The sequence below is a fragment of the Onychostoma macrolepis genome, chromosome 19 (genome assembly GCF_012432095.1).
Source record: "Onychostoma macrolepis isolate SWU-2019 chromosome 19, ASM1243209v1, whole genome shotgun sequence".
Taxonomy (NCBI): domain Eukaryota; kingdom Metazoa; phylum Chordata; class Actinopteri; order Cypriniformes; family Cyprinidae; genus Onychostoma; species Onychostoma macrolepis.
In genome coordinates, this window is record NC_081173.1 from 23,523,827 (window position 1) to 23,545,858 (window position 22,032).

At 34.8% G+C, this 22,032-nt stretch overlaps 2 protein-coding genes across 2 annotated transcripts; both read right to left on the reverse strand.

Moving 5' to 3' along the window:
• Positions 1–3,201: 3,201 nt before the first annotated feature.
• On the reverse strand, positions 3,202–18,861 carry snx27a (sorting nexin 27a). The gene is made up of 13 exons (XM_058754095.1): positions 18,394–18,861; positions 11,555–11,786; positions 11,277–11,469; positions 10,317–10,381; positions 10,136–10,240; positions 9,955–10,033; positions 8,516–8,679; positions 8,034–8,123; positions 7,480–7,629; positions 7,200–7,328; positions 7,022–7,081; positions 6,889–6,937; positions 3,202–5,901 (listed from the first exon to the last, which is right to left on the reverse strand). The coding sequence occupies exons 1-13, from the start codon at positions 18,693–18,695 to the stop codon at positions 5,834–5,836; spliced, it is 1,686 nt and encodes a 561-aa protein (XP_058610078.1). The 5' UTR covers positions 18,696–18,861; the 3' UTR covers positions 3,202–5,833.
• A 1,918-nt stretch (positions 18,862–20,779) lies between these two features.
• On the reverse strand, positions 20,780–21,825 carry s100a10a (S100 calcium binding protein A10a). The gene is made up of 3 exons (XM_058753958.1): positions 21,356–21,825; positions 21,126–21,275; positions 20,780–21,012 (listed from the first exon to the last, which is right to left on the reverse strand). The coding sequence occupies exons 2-3, from the start codon at positions 21,264–21,266 to the stop codon at positions 20,848–20,850; spliced, it is 306 nt and encodes a 101-aa protein (XP_058609941.1). The 5' UTR covers positions 21,267–21,275; positions 21,356–21,825; the 3' UTR covers positions 20,780–20,847.
• Positions 21,826–22,032: the final 207 nt, after the last annotated feature.

Here is a 22,032-nt window from a genome sequence, read left to right on the forward strand (position 1 = left end):
AGATATAAAGATGCAGGTCTGTAAATGAATGTGGAAGGAATGTATAAAGATAAGTGAGTGAGAGAATATTATAAGTGTTCTGTAGGTCAGGGCTTTTCAAATTTGTTCATGCTTTAAACCGACAATTATGGTTCATAAGGTTTACACATTATAAGTTTGTGAAAATATTTTTTTAAGATGACTGTATCACTGTATCTCTTTTTGTATCTTATCTAAACAAAACAACAAAAAAAAGGATAAAGAATAGAATAAATATTAATAAAATAAAATCCCATGATGATCCTATGATTATATTATATCAAATTAGGTAAAGTTTAATTAAAGTTTATTTAGGTTTAAAATGTTTAACTTTTATTTGTTTGTATTTATTTTTTAACATTTAATAATAGTAGTAAAAATAATAATGAAAACATTTTACATGTTGTTGTTATTATAATAATATTTATTAAAAATAGTAATAATAATAATAAATCACATTAATATGTAACATGTTACAGTATTATTAAATTTAATATATAATTAATATTATATATGAACATATATGTAATAATCTTATTTTAAAATGTTAAACATTTACATGTTAATATAATAATAATACTTTTAAAATGTAATGTAATTTAAATGTTTACTTATTATTATTAAAAACCCTGTGGATAAGCATAAGCAAACACCACTGTAACATGTAAAAGCCATAGAATAAAGATGCAGTGAGAATGCTTCCAGGATTGACGACTGTCTCATGGAAGCATTTGTTAGCACTGATTTGGCTCACTAAAACACCTTCAGTCCAGCGGAGTGACCACAAGTGGCCCTATGAGACCACTGCGCTCTCTCAAACACAGTATCCCTCCTTCAGACTCTAATCGTTCAAGCATCAACCACTTACAGGCAAAGACACACGTGCACTCTTCAGACAGCTGAGATCTGAGGTAAAGCAGACCAACACTTCATCCAGTTTGACCTCTGCAGATCGTTGCAGTTTAGAGCTGTATTGATTCCCTCTAACCCCATGGACAGCTTCATCCTTCGATCCTGCAACAGCAATTTATTACATTCTCGATCCCTTTTAACTTTACAGTGCTTTTATGATGATGTAATTATGTAGGCTATGTAAATAGAGGGCGGAGCGTGCTAAAGTATCTTAAGTGCCTATGTTTATGTGCACACCATGGGTTATAGTGTAAAATGTCATGTAATGCTGAAGTTCAGCTATTTCAATCATTGTCATATGGACAATCAGTCAGAAATAAGTCAATCAGATGTTGATTCAGAAACCGCTCTGTTGGATTAAATTCAGTACGAGTCAGACTGATTCATTCAATCAAAACTGAGTCAGGCTACACTGCTCATGCTGTGTGTTTTATTCAATCAAAAATCCAGCTCATGAATCATGTGTTTATGAAGACTCAAAGTATATACTAAATTGGGTGAAAAGCTTGACCATTAATACCATGTAAGTATGCATGCATGTACTATAAATTAAATTCAGACAAACTACATGAGAACTGCAAACTTACCTTGTTTTTATTCGGTGACAGAAACATAAAAACTAATTTTTTCTAAAGTGATCGTTGACGTTCTATGTACATCAAGTTCAACTTAATGAAAAATGTTTCCTTGGCAACTAGCTGAAATAAAATATTTAGTTTAACAGTTATTTCTAGTAATTATTTTATGGTTTTTATTTGAGTTTTAATTATTTAATTTCAATAACCCCATTCTGCGTACTTGATAGTTTATCTTCACCAAGAGAATATTTCCATAAAATAACTAAATTATTCTCACCCTAATGTCTTTCTAATATATTTAATGATTGTCTCAGGCAACCAATTTCCTACGTCAATGTGTTTGTTTAATGTCTGGTGAATCATTTTGCATTATTTTTTCTTCTCACATAATTTAAACGTTTATGTTTCCATTTATTAATTTATTTGGTACTCATATATGCCTCTGGATAACGCAATCATTTTGCATTGGTCATTGTGTTCGGTCAATTACACTTAACTTAGTCTAGATGAGGATTTAATATCCAGTTAATAGCAGAAATATGCATATCATGCACTATAGTTGCAGCCTTGTCTTTCATCTGCTGAAAGCTGTTTTTTGTGTGATATACTAATTGGTCTACTGAAACATATCTACCTGCTGAACTCTCTACTCATATTGACATGCAGGCAGGCGCGTGCTTTAAGTGTGGCTAATTCTCGTGTTAAATCCCTGGAGTCCTTGTGATAATAAATAAATGAAACTTCATTCAAATATTTAGCTGGCTAGAGGCAAATTATTTCCCAAGTGGTTGCGCATGAGATACAAGACTATAATTCCAGAAGCAATTCTACAGCAGGATCACAGCAATGAGATTTATTCTTATATGAATACCGGATGATTTCTTTATGAAATTCTGTTTTCTTTTATTGTTTATTTTAAATCATTCTTAAAGGTGCTATGTTGTTTTGAAGCATAGCCTACATAACTACTTTTTCAGGTCATTTGACTTTAACAAACGTATTTGCATTAACAGATATGACATACCTTAAGGTGCAGTGTCTTTTCCTGTTTTTAAGTCTGCCAAGTTACTAATGATGTTTCTAAACCGAATTCCTAATATGCTTCTTATTTTCTATAGGTCGAGCCGACGAGTAGTCCCGCCCCAGATTAACGCTATTGGCAGAGAATAGCCTCCGTCTTTTCTGATTGGTTAATAGGGTCGCGGTCAGATTGTTTACAAAACATAAACGTTAAAAAAAATGAGATAATTTTACATGATCACATATAAATGCCTACATAATTATATACCTACCTTGAAAAACAACTTAATCATTACCCAGGAGCAGACTAACTTATATAATAATGACCATTAAAAATTAATGCCACTTCTCACTAATTAAAAAGCCATTCTATCAAATTTGTCAGTGCTATCACAGTTGGCACACACTGCTTAGCTCTGTTGCAACTTTATCAAGTGTAAGTTTCAATAGAGGTTACACTTTACTGTTTCATAAATGTACTTCACCAAAGTGCATGCAATCTGACTCGCACTCATAAATGTCCATATATTAATTTAAACGCATTAATGTAATTGGTTACTAAAAGGCTAGGGTGCACTAGAAATGTCACCTGAGAGTGAAATCAGTTATCTTTCAAAAAAGGCTTGCAGAGAAATAAAAAATGAATAACACATTAACAACAACTTTTTTTTTTTCTTCAATAGGTCATTTTATTTAAAATAGTATGTTACAATGTTTCAACCTACATGATGTTTCTTAAAAGTTTTTTTTCCATGTTTTATAACTCTGGTTAGTTTAACCTTTACACATTTCAGATATAAAACTATTGTATCCCGACATTATTGTTAATTTATGCCATTATCTAGGCTACATGAAATAATGCACGCCTGTTTATCTCCTTCACGTATGCATTATATCTTTTTCCATACAAAGCCCCTTCCTAAACCCACCGCAAAGGCCTTGGTTCAATCCCCTTGATTCAGCAGAAAAATAAATTAATGTTTTCAGTCAGAAAAGCTACAAAGACACTGTCAGTACTACACATAAGCAGTAAAATGTACAGATGAAGCGCAGAACAAAGACATATAGCCGTTAAACTTGTCAGTAATCGTCCCGACACACCAGTTTTGGGGAAAACACTCAAATATTAATAATACTTTCAAGGTGGGCCTAAAGTTAAGAAAACACTCAATGGGAGGTTAAAAGCTGGTTAGTGTCTTAAGTTTTAAACTGAAGCGTTATGATAATCTTGAATGGCTGCAGTTCAAGTTAATGTCAAAAAAATGCTAATAATCATCCATGTCATAAATACATTCTGGTACATTCATATTCTTTTTTTTCCCTCTGGCACATTGACACAAATTAAGAAACACTGACCAAACTTTTTATATTTTATAGCGCTGGTGAACATTACGAGGTGGAACACTTTTGACATTTCCGAACAATACAAAAAGTGTCACACCTGCACTCCTGACGAGAAGACAAATTACACAAGCATAACACACAGGTCTTAGATTTTTTTTCTTCATTCACATTGATAAACTGGCTGAACTAATCAAATACAGAAATAATCAGGGCTGAAGACACAAATTAAGTTTTTGTAAATATGCTTAGACCACAGATGCTACTGTGCTGCTATAATAGGAGCCTTTACTCTAACCAGAGTGCAACTCAAGAACACACACACACAAAACAAACTGACTTATTGATCAGGGTATCGTAGCCAAGGTGGCTTAAGCATTTGGATGAGGATAAGCTGATTTATCACTGTATTGTGCTGGAATGCAAAGCTTTTGACTTGCATTAGACATGCATGTCTGTTAAAGGAACAGTTCACCCCAAAATTAACATTTACTGAATATTTACTTAACCTCAGGCCACCCAAAATGTAAACGAGTTTGGGAGAAATTAAGCCTTGCATCACTTGCTCAGCAATAGATCCTCTGCAGTGAATGGGTGCCGTCAGAATGAGAGTCCAAACAGCTGATAAAAACAACACAATAATCCACACAACTCCAGTCCATCAATTTACATCTTGTGAAGTGAAAAGCGAAGAAGCAACGAACTGAGAGTGAGTACATTTTCATTTTCGGGTGAGCTATTCCTTTAAGAAAATGGTCAAAATGTGCCTGTTCCTGTGACAAGGGGGGCCCACTAAGGTCTTTTATGGTATATCTTTTTGGCTACACTATATTTTTAAGCTCTGGTTCTCTACTTACGCGTTAAAGAAAGAAGAAAGAGAAACAGAAAAATAGCAAACATAGACCACTTTGAAAAACAAAATGGCTGTTATCTGGTGGGGAATTTGTAAATTAATTTGAAAGCAGTTGCCTGCCGCCTCAGTTCTTTTTCCTCAAACCATATAAGAAAAGAAACACCGTGCAAACTATTCCGATATTCTCAATCCATCCCTTGTTTTCTACGATGTGTGGTGCTGTTCTCCCTCTATGACTGAGCAAGGGAAGCCTCTGCAGTCTTAAACAATAAATAACACTAAAACCAACTCAGACGAAGACTCCATGTTTCCTCTGAGTCCAACAAACAAACTGAACGCAAAAACTGTATCCTGAGCGCAGCTGCTTTGTGTGTTTGATGCTGGGGCCCCCTACAGGTCGCTTATGCAAATTACACCTGTCCATAAACACTCCTGTCCTGTCACTCCACACACACGCACTTCTCACTGCTCCCACACACTTGTTAACTCCTCATTTAATGGGAAATAAGATGAAAATGAACTAATTTTAGTCAGCAATACTGGGAAAATCAAGCAATAATGCCATCACAATATCATTTTAGAAAGATCCCGTATTACAGTGACCTTGCTACACAAATTAATTTTTGTCAAGGCATGACTTCCCTCTCCCATATATATCAATTGTTTTGAACAGTTGCGATAGCGGCTGCTGTTCAAATCACAAAGTGGTCATTCGTTACTTCGCTGCCATGATAACAGTGCTCTAAAGTGGACTTACAGAAGAGCGTGTCTCCTTAACCGATGGCGTGGAAGATCTTTAGGTCTCGTCCTATGTGGTATTTTACATGTACTTATGCGAGTTCAAAGTATCTATTGATGAAATGACAGCAGAACCCATTGGTGCGAAACATCCCCGCAGCGATAGTTATGCGTCTGCTTTGCCACGGTGACAGCATTTTGCGTTGCCGTTGTTGTCATATGGAACGCTTTGCATCTGAAAGGCACACTTTTGTCTCCGTGGGAAACATGGTTGGTATGGCGTCGCTAGGGTGTTGCCGTGGTAAGATGGTCATTATGGTCTGCTCTAGTGTGATGATCCAGCGCAATTCCACAGGGGCTCTAGAGAGGAGTTTTAGGAAGTGGCAATCTCGCCCCCTAGGTGGCACCATCCCTTCTGCTGCTCCAGCGGCGAGAGGTAATCTGCAATACAGAATCATTTCATTAGCTATACTGAACAATTATTCAAATTTTTATAAATTCTGCTCTCTGTTTTATAGGTCCACCAAGTTTAAAATCACACTCCAATGACAGAAGACATCCATCATTTTCAGTGGCCTCAGTGGGTTGACATGATGGTGAATACTACTCACTTTATCTCTGTATAGTTCAGTATAAGGGAATATTTTATATTTATTACAAATGATTATGTATCACAAAATGTATTAAATAATCTTCATATTTACAAATATATATACATACACATTTTAATTTTTAAATGGAAAGATTATTCAAGAAATATTATACTTCATATTTAAAAATATTTTTATATTTGTTCAAAAATTATACTGTTTCATATATAAAATGTATTAAATAATCTTTATATTTAAAAATATTTGGACATATTATATATATATATCCATAAATAATTTATAATTATCTTTACATTTAAAGATATAATTAAATAATTAAAGATAAATATAATTATATATTTAAATGAATATAAAATAAATGTAGTACAGAAAACCATTAACATTGTATAATTTCACATATTCACTTCTATTACACAAGCACAATTAAAATATGCCAATTTATTATTCGCTCAATGAATTAAACAGTGTTCAATAATAAAAAGCACATTTGCTGGAGTATTTCCAGTCTGTGCTTGCCTACAGTGCTGAATCAATCTGTTTCCTGCATTTTGTTTTACATAATAAAGGAATACATTTCCATTATTTGATCTTTCGAGAAGGTGCAGGGTTCATTTTATGCACTGACGCTTCAAATGAGCATCACACGCATGACATGTGACTCTGTACTTGATACTTAAAGGAAGTGTGGTGAGAATGAACCAGTATTTCAGGTTTCAGCGCGAGTATGGTCATCACATGAGTACAATTCCATTAACTTGTGTGTGTGTGTGTGTGTGTGTGTGTGAGATAAAATGAGGGCAAAAGGTTTTCTTCTTACCATTATTACTACAGTTCTTATTGCCTTTGTCTGAGGCCTCGTCTTCAACCTTTAACATATCAAAAAGAAACTCATTAATAACAAATGACAAGAAAGGTAAAGAAACTGTAACAGAAATGTAAGTTATTAATACCTCTTTCCTCCATTTGCGCTCACAGAAAATCCTCTCAAAGCACTCGTGCATGTAGTTAAACTGGAGAAGGGAACACAAGCACACACAATTCAGGGATTATTTCTGTTCAAAATGTTTTACGGAACATAATTCAACAGGTAAATAATGAAGCTCTAATTCTAATATTTGGGTGACTTACATAAGGAGTGAATATCTTGACCCAGCGAGGTTTCTTTTCTCCGCGCACATATTCAAAGCAGAAGGCCATACCCTCTTCATCTGTGTCCCATCTCTGCATCTCTGACCATTCGAAGACAATCACCTGATTCTGTGAGTCACAGATGAAGTATTACTATGGGCAAGCAAACCAAACACGTTCTCACAGAATTTGGTGATATGCTTTAATATATATAGAGAGGCAAACAAAGCATTCTAGGGCTATAAACTATTTCGGTACGTTCTGAGCGTCATTTGCCCACCTCAAGAGTGCCGTCCTCTGTGCAGGCGTGCAGTTTGAAATGCTTCATGCTGATGGCTGTGATCACATGACCTTTCCTCCGTGAGTCACATGCACAGTGAGGGAACGTCAGCTCGTTATATCCCTCACATGAGCGCAAAAGACTCAGATACTAAAAAAAAAAAAAAAAAAAAAAAGTAAACATAAATGTTTATTTTATGTTAAAACGCAATCTTTTTACATGTTATTAATTGATTGTGCTTTGTGACAAAAAGGTAAAGTGTCCAGGTCACATTCACCCCAATATATATATATAAAAAAAATAATAATAGAAAAAGAAGACACAATAGGAGGACTTTTTCAGAACAATTAACATGTTTGTATTGTGCCTAGAGCTGTTAACTAAAATGAAAATTTATACAATTTGTATTTGTTTTTACATTTGTAATAAATATTTATAATTTGTTATTTGAAATAAAACTGAAATAAAATATTAGATGAAAAACTATAAATGACATTAAAATAGAAGAATTAAAATTCTATGCAGCATTTTATGATGGATAAAGTATGAGAGACCGTTGTCATCTTTCTCTGTTCTGCTAGTTTTTGCAGCTGGTACGCTTTATCCTCTGCTTTAATGAATCCCTTCTTCACATCATCCTGTGCCTGAAAAAAAAAAAAAAAATACAGAATGCAAAAGATGAACAGCTCTGACTGATATGATTATATGAGGTTAAGCTGAAGAGCTGTTTGAGTGGAAACCATGAATTTGTTTTAGAGGCATCTTATATGACTTCAGCTATACAAATATGCTGAATAAAATGTAAATGAGCAGTTGGGGTATTAGATGAGACATTAACCAGACACCTTGCTAGCTGTACAAAGTCCATTTGTGCCGTTTATGGTCTGCATTTATTGCAATGTGTTTGTGCGTATTGCTTTATTCTACAAGAGTCTGCCAAAAAGACTGTTAAAAGTCTGGAGACACTATATTAATTTAATTTGCAATGAAGGAAAGAACTGACAATGAAGCACTGGCTAAGGCCACTGGGCCTGACCTGATGGAAGCAGTAGTGCAGGGCGAGAGGGTTGTCCCGCAGCAGTTCCTCTTCCTGTGTGCTGAAGAGCCACTTCCGCATTGTGAGACACGTCCCGGGCACAGCAGATGTGTAGTTCTGAACATAGAGCTTGTGCGGAAACTCATTAGGAGCCAATTTGCGCACTGACAACACAGAAAAAGAGAGAGCTTTTCAGTAAACTACGCATACAAACAGTTTAGTGATTTATGGTAAGTCTAATTTATCAGACAGCAGCTTTGTATGATGAACAAAATTAAATCTTGTAATTCACTGAAAATATTGAAACTGAAAAAGTTTTTTTTTTTTTTTTTAAAGTAATAAATTAATACTTGAATTCAATTTTTTTTTCATGCATCAAAGAATTCTGAAAACATAGTATTACAGTTTCAACAAAAATATGAAACAGCCCAACTGGCATAACCACATTATTTACAGACATAAAAACACTTTCAGAAAAAGGTACAAAGCCGTCACTGGGCAGTACCCCAAGGTTCAAAAGCTATAAGGTATACATCTTTGTACCATATTTACACCTAAATGGTAAATATTAGTGGCTCAAAGGTACATATAATGCCAAGTTCTGTCATGCAACTCTAGATGGCGCAGGCAGATGGGTCATTAATGCAAATTGATGATATTTACAGCGATAAATTACTTGGCATATGATGATTGGTTCATGCTCCATACACAGACAATAAGCTTGCTGCTTTACATTTAAATGGCTGGTTAGCATCTGAAACCCTCCACCTTCCCCAGCTCCACCTGTATAGATCTGCTATGGGTTATTATATATTCCATCTGTGCTGCAGCAGTGTGTGTTAAATACTCGCAGCACTGTATTGCCGTATGCATTGGCAGTAGCAAGCTCCTGTACGTGCTTGCAGCAGCTGCAATAATCTACAACCACAGCAATAACCAACAGCAGGAGCAGCGCAGCAGATCTATTCCGCCAAGACCAAATACATTAACATTGTCATATCCATTACCATGCTAAAATCCTCCGAGAGTTGTCATGATTGAACTACTTTAAAAGTACAAATTAGTACCTTTTTAAAAGGTACCACCCCAGCGATAGTTTTGTAACTTTTTCTTTAAGAGTGTTCTGCAAGTCTGGGTTTTGCAAATGATTTACACTGAAATTTGCTCTGTTCATGTTTCATTAACAAGGCCCAGTGTCGTTTATGTGCTGGGTAGCACCTTATCTGAGCTTGCCAGCTGGGTCAAAAATAAAGAAGGTTTGTAAGAAGGAATCACAAAGTCGCAGTTTAACTGCTTTTAATAAAATTCATAAACACAATTACTTTTGACTTCATAACGAGGTCAACTCCTTTCCACAGTGAAAACCTAAAAGTCTTCTTCCTTTTGAGTCAGAAACTGATTCAAAACATAAACGCTTGAAGGAAAATGGAATTGCTCACCAAACGAGTGGTTAATAACTTCAAAGAGGGCAAAGTAACTGGCCATGATGCTGTCCATCCCAATCTTCATGACAAGAGCCTGAAAAAGAGGGAAAAAATGATACTTGTTTATGACTAGGATGAGCTTCTGTTGAGGTCATTTGATATTTGAATAGTCAGACAGTGGCGTATGATATTTTACCTGGTAGACCTGGTCAGTGGTGCTGTTCTTTCTGACTCTCACTGAGGCTGTGGTTTTATCAGGCAGCGCTATTCGTAGCTCGACATCGTTTATGCCATTGTGGTTCTTTAACACAAGACACACGATGAAACGGTGTTGTTGAGTAAAACTATTTGTGTTTGCACATACATACTATACTTACCTCATTCGATTCAGACAGGAATTCTTGCATAATGTCACTCTCACCTATGACTCGCACTGAGCACACTGAAACATGTCGACAGACAGAGAGAAGACAGGATATATATTTATATAGAGAAGTGCATTTCATAGCTCGTGCATCTATCACAGAGTCTCTGTAAACAAGCGTGCAAAACCACTTCCATTGTGGCCTTTAGTGGAAAGATGACATAACAAAAACATCCTCAAAGCAATATAAATCATTTGTAATAAAAAAATCAATTAATGTGTAATCAGAATTAATCACCGTGTAAAATCAGGACAGTCTGACAAAAAAATAAAATAAAATAAATTAAAATGTCCAGGTCACCCCCACCACCAAAAGGAAATAAATTACACAATGAAGACTGTTTTATAACTATTAATATGTTTTTGTATTTACCCAGTGTTGTAAAAAAAAACTATTATAAAAACATATATATAAATGAAAATGTTGCTAACTGTAATAAGAGAAATTAATGTGCATTAATAATAAATAAATTATGTGTAAAGTTAATAGAATGCTGATTATTTACATTTCTGTTTGAGAGATTTAAACTTAAAATTATTATCTGTTTTATTAAAACCCATATCCAGTTTCGAATTATTTTGTTTTCAATATAATATTTGGGGGGTGAAAACATTAGGACAATATATATATATATATATATACACACATATATACAAATACATTTTAATATTTTATGCATTTAATAAAGCGCATTAAATTAAATGGCATTTTATTAAACAGACATATAATTAAGAGTGGAAAGATGGTGGGAGTGAAATTAAATTATTGGTCGCAATAAGAGGGTGAATGGAACCTCGACACATTGCAAACAAGACCTTGTATATTATTCATTATTGTAATCAAAGAGTAATATATAAGAATTAAAGGCTTAATGTGACAATTATTTCCTCCACTCTCTGTCCTCTGTCTCACCTCTCTCCAGGTATTCCTCCAAACCCCTCCTGCGAGCGTCCAGCTGCTGTTCAGACAGAGAAAAGGGCCATTTCCCTGGCAGCTTTGGGAAATTGTAGTTGGAAAACTCTCTCTTCAGGTTCTGATGAAGTATTGCGAACTCCCGGTAACGCTTCGAGCACAGCTGTCTGCCCGACATGTACACGTTAAACACCTAAGACAGGAGGAGCAAGACCACAAAGATTATCAGCACTAAACAACAGCCAAAACGTAAAACGCTTTCTTTCTACACGACTCACCACAAACTTCTCTGAGTGCTGTTCCACATGTTTGTATGTGGGGACTGAAATGGGGACGGCCTGCTTGTCGCTGTAGTCGTAACTGGGCTGCACTGCGCTTTCCTCGCCACCTTCAAGTCCGTCCGCTTCCTGTGCCGGCACAGAGAGTACGGTCAACACCAGCTCCCTCTCTCCAGCCCTGATCAGATCCACCACCTGCTTGTGCGTCGCCCCCTCCACGCTCACCCCGTTACTGCAGGAAAGATGCAAAAAAAGTGTCATGTTACAGGGGTGAAATAATAAGATGCGGTCAGTTACATTTTTTAATGCTCTCTACGCTCTCCAGGGCTGCATTTGTGTTCCAGTCAAAACAATAAAATTGTTAAAATAAATGTTTTCTAATTTAATATTTTTTTTTAAATGCAATTCTTTTGTGATGGCAAAGCTGAATTTTCAGTGTCACAGGATCCTTCAGAAATCATACTAATATGCTGATTTGGTCCTCAAGTAACATTTAATTTGTACTTAATATTTGCGTTTGATGACACTGGACAAAAATGTTTTTATTTTACATGTTTACCTGTGATTTGTATGTAAATAAGCCCTTTAACATACAGCTTTAATTGGATATCTGCACCAAGCGATGAGAACTTCAATAACAAAATTCAAACATTGTTTCTTCTTTATTAAAACAAAGGTTGCTCTCTTTCAACTGGTGTAATAAGCCACTATACAATTTGCGGAAATGAAACAGAGTAGTCTACTAAGAAAAGGTTTACATTTCATGTAGGGAACTGCTGATATCTTTTTTAAAACGTCTCTAGTTATGATTTTTGTTTTTTTGCAGCTGGTTTACAGAGTTTTTCCCAGTTAATAAAGGTTAAGGTTCATTGTGATCTCCATTTAGTTATGAATTAATATTGCATATACACATGAGCCCACCAACAATGACAGAGAAAGCACATGCCACCTGCCCATCACTTATTACCACCATCACTAATTCATAAACCAGGTGACAGATGGAGGGAGACCATATATTTCATGACAAGACACAATGGGGGCAGACAGAGCTGACAGGCCAGCCTTCTACACTACCACAGAAACAAATCCATTAGTGATTTGATTATATTAAACTGGAGAGGGAAATTAAAAATATAAAATTCTTCAGGAACGATTGACTTACATCCCCAATAGGGATAAACATTGCTAGCATATTATTGTATGATAGGAACACTTTTTTTTAATTATTATTATTTTTTTTACAAATAAAAAACATAAAACTGAACACTTAGGTTCTCTTAAGATAAGTTCTCTTATGCCAAGGTGTCATACCTTAATCCGATGATTCCATATAAAATCACGTGCTTGAAAACTTGCACATGCTGAATAATGAGTTTGGAACAGGAACAAACTGTTGTGTAACATGACATTCACATGACCAGCTAGTGACTGCAATGATTCCCTACTGCAAACTTCCTCATTTCAGACTGGAAGTACTGCTAACTGTTAAAGCGAAAACTTGATATAGGCTATTATAAACATACCACATTAATTTTCATTTCCTTCTTAAACATATTCATGTTTATAATATTGACCTGAGGACTGGAGAGACACTCACCAAAAACTAAATAGAAAAACAGCTCAACGCTCATAAATAACCTTGGGTTTGTGAACCCACTCCTTCTTCCTCAAAGGAGTTCCTCAGGAAATCAGCCTTGGGCTGACAAAAACTTTTACGTATTAGGAACATTTCCAGAGAGAAAAAAAGATCATGGTAAAACATTACAAAAATAAATAAATAAAATCTTGGAAACTCCAGCTTGCAATTATTATCCCAAATCCCTAGTTAGATTCTTTAAAATGGTCTAGATGCAACATTTAAAGAGACAGTCCACCAAAAATTTAAATGTTGTCATTATTTACTCCCTCCTTACGAGGATACGTTGTTTACGTTCAGATCAAAGCGTAAACAACGTATACGCGTACATACACTGCATACATTGTTTACGTATGTGATACTCTCCAAAATGGTGCTATAGGGTGACATGAAGACGAATTGTTGAATGAAGTCATTATTTTTGTTTTCTTTGTGCACAAAAAGTATTCTCATAGCTTTGTAAAATAACAGTTGAACCACTGATGTCACATGGACCATTTTAACAATGTCCTTGCTAAGTTTCTGAGCCTTGATCGTGTTAGGATCCTTGCTGTCTATGGAGGGTCAGAGAGCTCTCGGAATTCATCAAAAATATCTTAATTTGTGTTCTGAAGATGGACAAAGGTCTTACAGGTTTGGAAAGACATGAGGGTGAGTAATTAATGACAGAGTTTTCATTTTTGGTTGAACTAAAAGTAAAAAGTTTGAAGTAAACTTGACTGACGCTCAGTAAGTAACAACCTTCATGTACCTAAGAACCCTTTGCATTTCCTTCCTTTCAAGGAGGGGTAAATGTTTTCATGACATTTTCAATGAATGTAATATGTCAACATGGGATAAAATTAGCAACATCGAATCAGATCATGCTCACTGTGAATAAAAGTGATGTTTTAAAGAGAACAATGTGCGATAAAAAGAACTATGAAATAGTTCAGCATCATTTTTATATAGAAAACCGAATAATAATAGAAATACACTTGTAGTCTCCAGACACTAGTGTGTAGCACACAAACGATTTCATTGTTTACATACACATGCCTTGAGTTTATGTAATACACACAAATTAGATGGCCGTATTGTACATCGAGTTCAGGTGATAAAGACTGTCTGGGGAAAGTGGTTTGAGTGAATGTTTAGATAATGCTAGTCTCTTAGATGTAATTTTAACAAATACTCCAGACCGATACCAATCTGATGTCTTTTGTAATGATATCAGTGACCACTGATTTATAGCATGTATCCGGAAAAAGTGTACGCCTAATCAACCTAGTGTAGTTTGCTTGAAACAATCTTTTACAATTTTTAATGAACAAGCCTTCTTACATCAAAAAAAAAAAAATAAAAATTGGCGTAAAGCACAGTATTCAAAATCTGAGACTGATTGGATTGCTTTTAGACAACATCGAAATAGGTGTACTCAAGCCATTAGAAAAGCGAAATCTGAGTATTATAAAAAGCAATTTTCCAATTGTTCCACAAATTCAAGAACTTATTGGAGTACGGTAAAAGAACTAGAAAATTAACATCTGTTACCACAAGGACCTGTTTCACTTAAGAATGAAGATATTGTTGTTACAGACAAAGCAAAAATAGCAGATCTTTTAAATAAATATTTTATTAGAGCAAGTAATTTATTTGAAAATTATGTTCCTAAACATTATATCAATAAAATGAGACATAAAAGAAACATTCAAACTATTTTACCTTTTAGATTTTCTCTACGATTAGTTAACAAATCACAGGTCCGGCATGAATTACGTAACTCAAAAAAGCCTGCTGGTCTAGATGCCTTAGATCCTTTCTTTTTCAAAGTAGGTGCATCATTTATATCTGAACCCTTAAACTATATTTTTAATTTATCTATAACTACAGCTGAAATACCTAAAATTTGGAAGGTAGCCATTGTATCTCCTGTCTATAAGAGTGGTGATAAAAATGGATCCAAATTCATATCGTCCAATTTCAGTTTTGCCCTGTGTTGCAAAGGTGATGGAAAAATTAATCAATAAGCAATTGATAGGGTTCCTTAATACAAATAACATCTTCTCTAAAGTTCAATCTGGTTTTCTTTCATTTAGTTGTACTACAGCAGTTGTAAAAGTTATGAATGATACCTATAATGCTTTAGACACACAACAATTCTGTGCAGCGATTTTTATTGACCTTGCTAAAGCTTTCGATACAGTTGATCATTCTATTTTGTTATCCAGATTACGTAGTATTGGTGTGTCTAATTCAACCCTATCTTGGTTTTCTAACTATTTATTTAACAGATCCCAATATGTAAAGATTGATCAACAATTATCCGTACCATTAACTATTAATAAAGGGGTCCCTCAGGGCTCTGTGTTAGCATCAAGCCTGTTCTCAATTTACATTAATAATATTTCTCAGGTTATCTGTAGTCAGGAAACCTATATTCACTTATATGCGGATGATACTACTCTTTATGCTGTGGGATCGTCATATGATGAAGTTTTAAAACAAGCACAGGATAGTTCTAATAAAATTCAAGAGGCTTTTAATGACTTGAATCTAGTTTTAAATAGCACAAAAACAAAAGTAATGTGGTTGGGGAAAAAACAACTAAATAATAAAGACATTATAACTTCGGATGGGGCAATAATTGAGGTAGTATCTTCATATAAATATCTCGGAATCTGGCTTGATAGCTCCTTGACATTTACTACCCACATAACTAATCTCCAGAAGAAAGTTAAATCTAGACTTAGTTTTTTTGTTTCAAAATAGATCTGTGTTTACCACGTCAGCCAAGAAACATCTTGTTGAAACTACTATTTTGCCCTTGTTCGATTATGGTGATGTGATATATAGAAATGCACATAAAGGTGTTCTGGAGCAATTAGATGTGTTGTATCATGCAGCAATTAGATTGATTACTAATGCACCTTACAGAACGCATCATTGTGAATTATACTCCCTCTTGAATTGGACATCATTGCATATAAGACGGGAAACTCACTGGTATATTTTTATTTACAAAGTTTGGCTGGGTTTATTACCTGAATATCTTCAAAAGTTGTTGAAACCTCATTCTAATACATATACAACTAGATCATTGAATTATATTTCCTTGCCTATTCCTAGCAAGAAAACTACTTATGCTCGTTCCGCTTTTGAATTTGCTGCCCCAAATGATTGGAATATGCTACAAAAGCTATTGAAATTGGAGACAAATATTACAGTATGTGCATTTAAAAAATTACTAGTGAGTGCTCTGACCTCGACCTGTAAATGTTTTAACTGAGATTTTTTATTTTTATTAATAATTTTTTTGTTTATGTGAATTATGTATTGTGATATATGTTTGTATGTCTCAGGAGATATTAATTCTCTTGCCAGGCTGTTATTGTAAATAAGAACTTGTTCTTAATTAACTTGCCTGGTTAAATAAAGGTTAAAGAAAAGAAGCTGACAAAAGCACACCACTAAAATTTGAGTTTATTGACTGGTACTGACATTATGAAGACTACAGCATTACAGCACATCCTGTGGCCCTTCTGAGGCCTTATTCAACTTCTGAATTTCCCATAAGATAAAACAGTGACCCCAATACGTCTCATTTTTATAATGCTGATCACGTTACCTGTCACACCTCCAATGACTAATTATGGCTAGCGGCGTGGCTCTATACATGCATAATGCAGCTTATTAATTAATATGCAATGTAGAGCGTCTGCAAAATATTCACTGAAGGAAGATACTTTCTTAAAACTGTTCTTAGGGTTCACACAATGCAGTAAATACTGCAAATTACACCACTACACAAATATTATTATATAGTAAAAGGCCAAGTAATCAGCCGGTATTTTTAAATTAATATTAGCACTGGCCTATTAATAAGATCAGTTATTCTGCCTAATGTCAAAATTTACAGACATATGTATTTTCATATATTCTTTGGTGAAGTTTAAGCAAATAGGCTATTATTTGAGGTTGACATGACATGCCAAAAACAAGCATATATGTGGTATAGGTTAATATAGCTTAATTATGGCATCAAGGTTGTATGCATATGCATATATATATATATATATAATTATTATTTTTTCCTTTCCTTTTTTTTTTCTGTATATATATATATATATATATATATATATATATATATATATATATATATATATATATATATATATACAAACATTTAGGGTTAGTAGGCTTTTTTTGTAAGCAAGTTTTATTTTAGCAAGGAAACAATTTGATCAAGATTCAGAGTAAAAACATTTATAATGTTACAAAAGAATCTTTGTCCAAAATTTTCTGTTTTTCTGAACTTTCTATTACAACCCTGCAAGCATGAGACTTCTTTCAAAAACAAAATCCTACTGACCCCAAATTTTTACAGTAGTGTATGATGAAATTAACCCATTTTTACACAACACTGACTAAAAATACCAGAAAACAGAAATTGTGTATTCATGTTTAAGCTTGTTGGAACCGACACAAGGAATGCTCTACTAAAAGCAGTAAAATGGACATCTCAAAGCGGCCAAAATATTGGGATATTTATCACTAAATATCATGTAAAATGTAAACATTTGTAAAAATCATGTAAAATGTGCTATTATATGTGCATTATATCGGCTATCCAGCTCCAAATACAGGTATTGGCCATTTAAAAACACATATGAACTGAACACTTTTATAGATTGCTTACTTTTTAAAATGATCAATCATATACACTTCCCAGGACAACCGACATTAAAATCAAGCACAAATTAGGATGCTAAGGTGCTACATAGGATGCTCAGGAACTGCATTTATCAGCTGAATCAATGATAAGAGATCAATATGACAGCATGTGATCATGCAACTGTCATGTATCAACAAGTCACCGGGTGCGAAACTCTTCTGGATGTATGACACACAAGCTTCAATGGAGCCACACACAATTATTGAATACACCAAACCAATGATCCTGTTGCACAACAACCGTTCAGCGTTTGATAACTTCCCAGTACGCGTTATCTGCTCAAGTCTTACATAATAACGATCTGTTTTATTGTATTAGCATGGATGTGTCGGCATGCACGGCCACGAAAGCTTAAACAAGTCCACAGATCCCTATGCTAACGTGTAAAAATAACGTCAAGCCAACAGTGAGCTGTGTCAAACAGACTGACAGCAGAGCAAAGCTGATTTCAAGGCTAAAATGTGTAATAAAGTAGAAAATGAGACTTACACCTCTAGTATTCGGTCTCCTTTCACTATACCGGCCCGGTCCGCCGCGCCCCCGGGTAACACGGCGCTGACATGCTGGAGCGGAGCGTACAGCTCCCCGTTAATGCTCCGCAGCTGGCCGCCTTCACTCACTTGACCGCGGACGTTGAATCCGTAACCGGATTCCGACTTTACTATCCGAACCACGCGCGGACCCGAGGTCACCATGGTCGGGGTCTGGCTATCAGAACCGTCCATCCCCGATCCGTTAACACGGGGCGCTGCTGCGGGCCGAGCAGTCTCATCTCCTTCAACTTCCGCCATCTTTAACTCGGTTTTTTTTTTTTACCCCCCTCTCCTCCCGTAGGCCTTCAAAACAACAAGCCAGAAATACGCTTGACCCGCCCAACCACCACAATACTTCTTTCACTTTCCTCACAGACTGTGTCCAGTGTCTTTAGATGGGTCCAGAGAGCCTCTGAGGAGCCTGTATAGTTTGGTTTGGTGAATTATGTAAGAGGATATCCTGTAGCTATACGTTTACAAGGCACAACTGAAAGTTAGTTGCGTAGAAGAAGCTACAAGAGCGATTCTATTTGACCAAAGCTAATTATAAAAAGTATCATCAGATACCAGAACAGAATGCAAAATAAAAAGGGACCGGGGCAAGTTGTCACTAATAGTATTTATTTATTTATTGTACGTTGCTTTCAGACACCTAGTTCATAATTCTTGTGAATTTATCTCCATAAATTCTATTTATATTACGTAATCTTTTTTTTCTTTCAGTTAAAGTGTTGTGTAAACAATTGAACTCAATAAAACCACACTGCATACATTAACAAATGTCAACTCTCAGATTAAGATTTGACTTCATTTTCAGATGTATTGTTATTTTCAGATTAACTGAAAGGCTGAACTGTTTTCAGTGCAATAATATTTTTCATATGTCGGGGCAAGCAGTCATATTTTTGACCAAAACATTTTGTAAATTAATTATTTTATTTATTTCAGTTTTTTTCTTCATATATGATATAACTGTATGTAGTATAACTACATATTGACTTTGGGTAGAAGGTCAAATCAGAGGAGTAAATTTAAACTACTAGCCCTAGTTTCCTCTATTTTATGCTCAGTCACTCATTAGTAAGAACGATTGTTTTATTTTGACCATTTAGATGGCAATGTGTTGTCTGAAATAATGATAAAGCGTCATGGATTACATAAATTTTGGAAAACGCAACATTATGCAAATAAAGCGACATCTAGTGTAGCTATATGTTACCACAGTTCAAATGGTATGGCACAACAATCCTAGGGTGGACACCGATTAATTTATTTTATTTTATTATTATTTTTTTTATTCATGTCTCCTGAGTGTATGTCAATATATGTAGTGTGGATCTTGTACGGGTATTTTCTGCCCTCTTGTGGCATTCAAGGAAACATTATTTGCAGTTGGGATTATTTGGTTTTGCTGACGTAGTGGTTTTCTATTTGTATTTTTATCAGCGCAAACAAGGTAGCAACTGTCTGAAAATTAGCAACTTTAGCAAAGCCCTGTGTAAGAAAGCAAGACTGTGATGACTTGGCAATGTGCTGTGGTCTAAATATCTGATCATGCATATTTGTCTCGTAGCAGTGGTGTTTCTTTTTATTTAACTTTATTGTTATTATAGTATTAGCACTAGTATTAATAGTTGCAATAGTACATAATATGTAATATTATATATTATGGATATTAAAATGCTAAACTGAATTGTAATACAGAAAAATTACATGACCACAAGGAAGCCACAAAATTACAGGTTTCTTTAAACATAAGCAAGAAATAGTTTCTGGAGCTTTACTTGCTGTGACTAATGACAATGTATACTGTAACTAAAGAAATGTGAACATTTTTATTCATCTTATACAAAATTATGACTCCAAAAATGTCTGAACTTTGCAGAAAAATGAACTGTATATAAAGTAAAATGTATGCATGCATCACTTTCATTGTGTGTGCATTATGTGTAATTGTGTAATTTTCACAACTCTTTCAAAATCTTTTATGGAGTTTTTGTTTACAACCCCAATTACAATAACAACTTGGAACACACCCTATTGTGACAATAAGGAAAAGAGAGAGAGTACAAAACAACTGCAGGATATGAATCATACTTGGCATAACTGGATAGATATTTTAAATATAAAGTTTTGCACATGAAGACATTTGAATATTTTAAAGCTTTATTTTAAATAAAAACATATTTGCTTTTAGCACAGATGGTTTAAAGCTCAAAAAATACTGTCTGTAGGCAAAAGAGCGTTAAGACCTGTCATACACACCCACTGTACTTTAACCTGTCAGCGAAAGTAGTTTTTATGGTTTTCATCCGATACTAATGTACACACACAAACACAAATTCAAAAGAAAAGTAAAAAACATATTTTAATAGACAACGGGATCAACTTTACAGTTTGTCTGCATGGATCATTTCCAGCTCTGTGTCTTCTTTAACTGCATTCTATAGCACGCCTCACAAGCGATGGATAAACCCACAACCAAAGACACAAACTCCTCAAAGTTCACCTCCCCATCTCCATTGGCATCCAAGTCCTTCATAATTCTGTCTATGGTAGTTGGATCCTTCTGAGACTGTGGGAAAAGAGAGTAAAATGTGTTTGATAAACAATAGATCTGGTCTTGGAAAATGAAAGAGAGGAGACCAGAATTCTAGTATTTGTGAGAGAATGACATGAGTTCCTCACCTTGAGAAACCCAGAGAGCTCGTTCTCCATCAGGGTTCGGAGTTCACGGCGGGTCAGGGTGCCGCTCTTGCCCTCTTTTCCAGCGTAGCGGTGGAATACCATGATGAGGGACTCCATGGCGGTCTCTAGTTCGGATGGCATGGCTGCTCACTGTAGAAAGCTATCTAATATTAACACAACTGATCTTGACAGTGCATTCAAAAGGCTAAACATCAGAATGAAGAGCTTACCGTTTGGGTGTCTGAGTGAAGAATTTGAGAAATGCTGGTTATCTCTCTCAGGACTTTATATGACCGAGCCCATGGGCAGGAGAAGGTCTTATCAGGGGAAGTTGAGCAATACATTGATTACAGCACAGCATACCTAAGTGTATGAGTTCAGCGGACTTTGTGTGTTCTATATAGCTAGTTTGCATGACTCAATGGGGCAAAGTAATGTTAGATGAAACACCAGAAATGGTAAAATACACATATTCACTAGCAGTCAAAAGTTTGGAATAAATAAGATTTTTTTTAATGTTTTTGAAAGAAGTGTCTTATATTCAGCAAGGTTGTATTTATTTGAACTGATCAAAAATACAGTAAAAACAGTAATATTATAAAAAATACTATTACAATTTAAATGAATTGTTTTCTTTTTAAATAGGCTATATTTTTAATATAATTTATTCCTAGCAAAGCTGAATATTCAGCATCATTACTCCAGTTTTCAGTGTCACATGATTCTTCAGAAATCATTCTAATAGGCTGATTTGGTGCTCATGAAACATTTCTTATTATTATGTTGAAAACTGTTTTTGCTGCTTTATTATTATTATTATTTATTTAGGCTATTTAATTTTTTTTTTTTTTGTGGAAACTGTGATACACTACTATCCAAAACTTTGGGATAATTAAAACAAATTAAA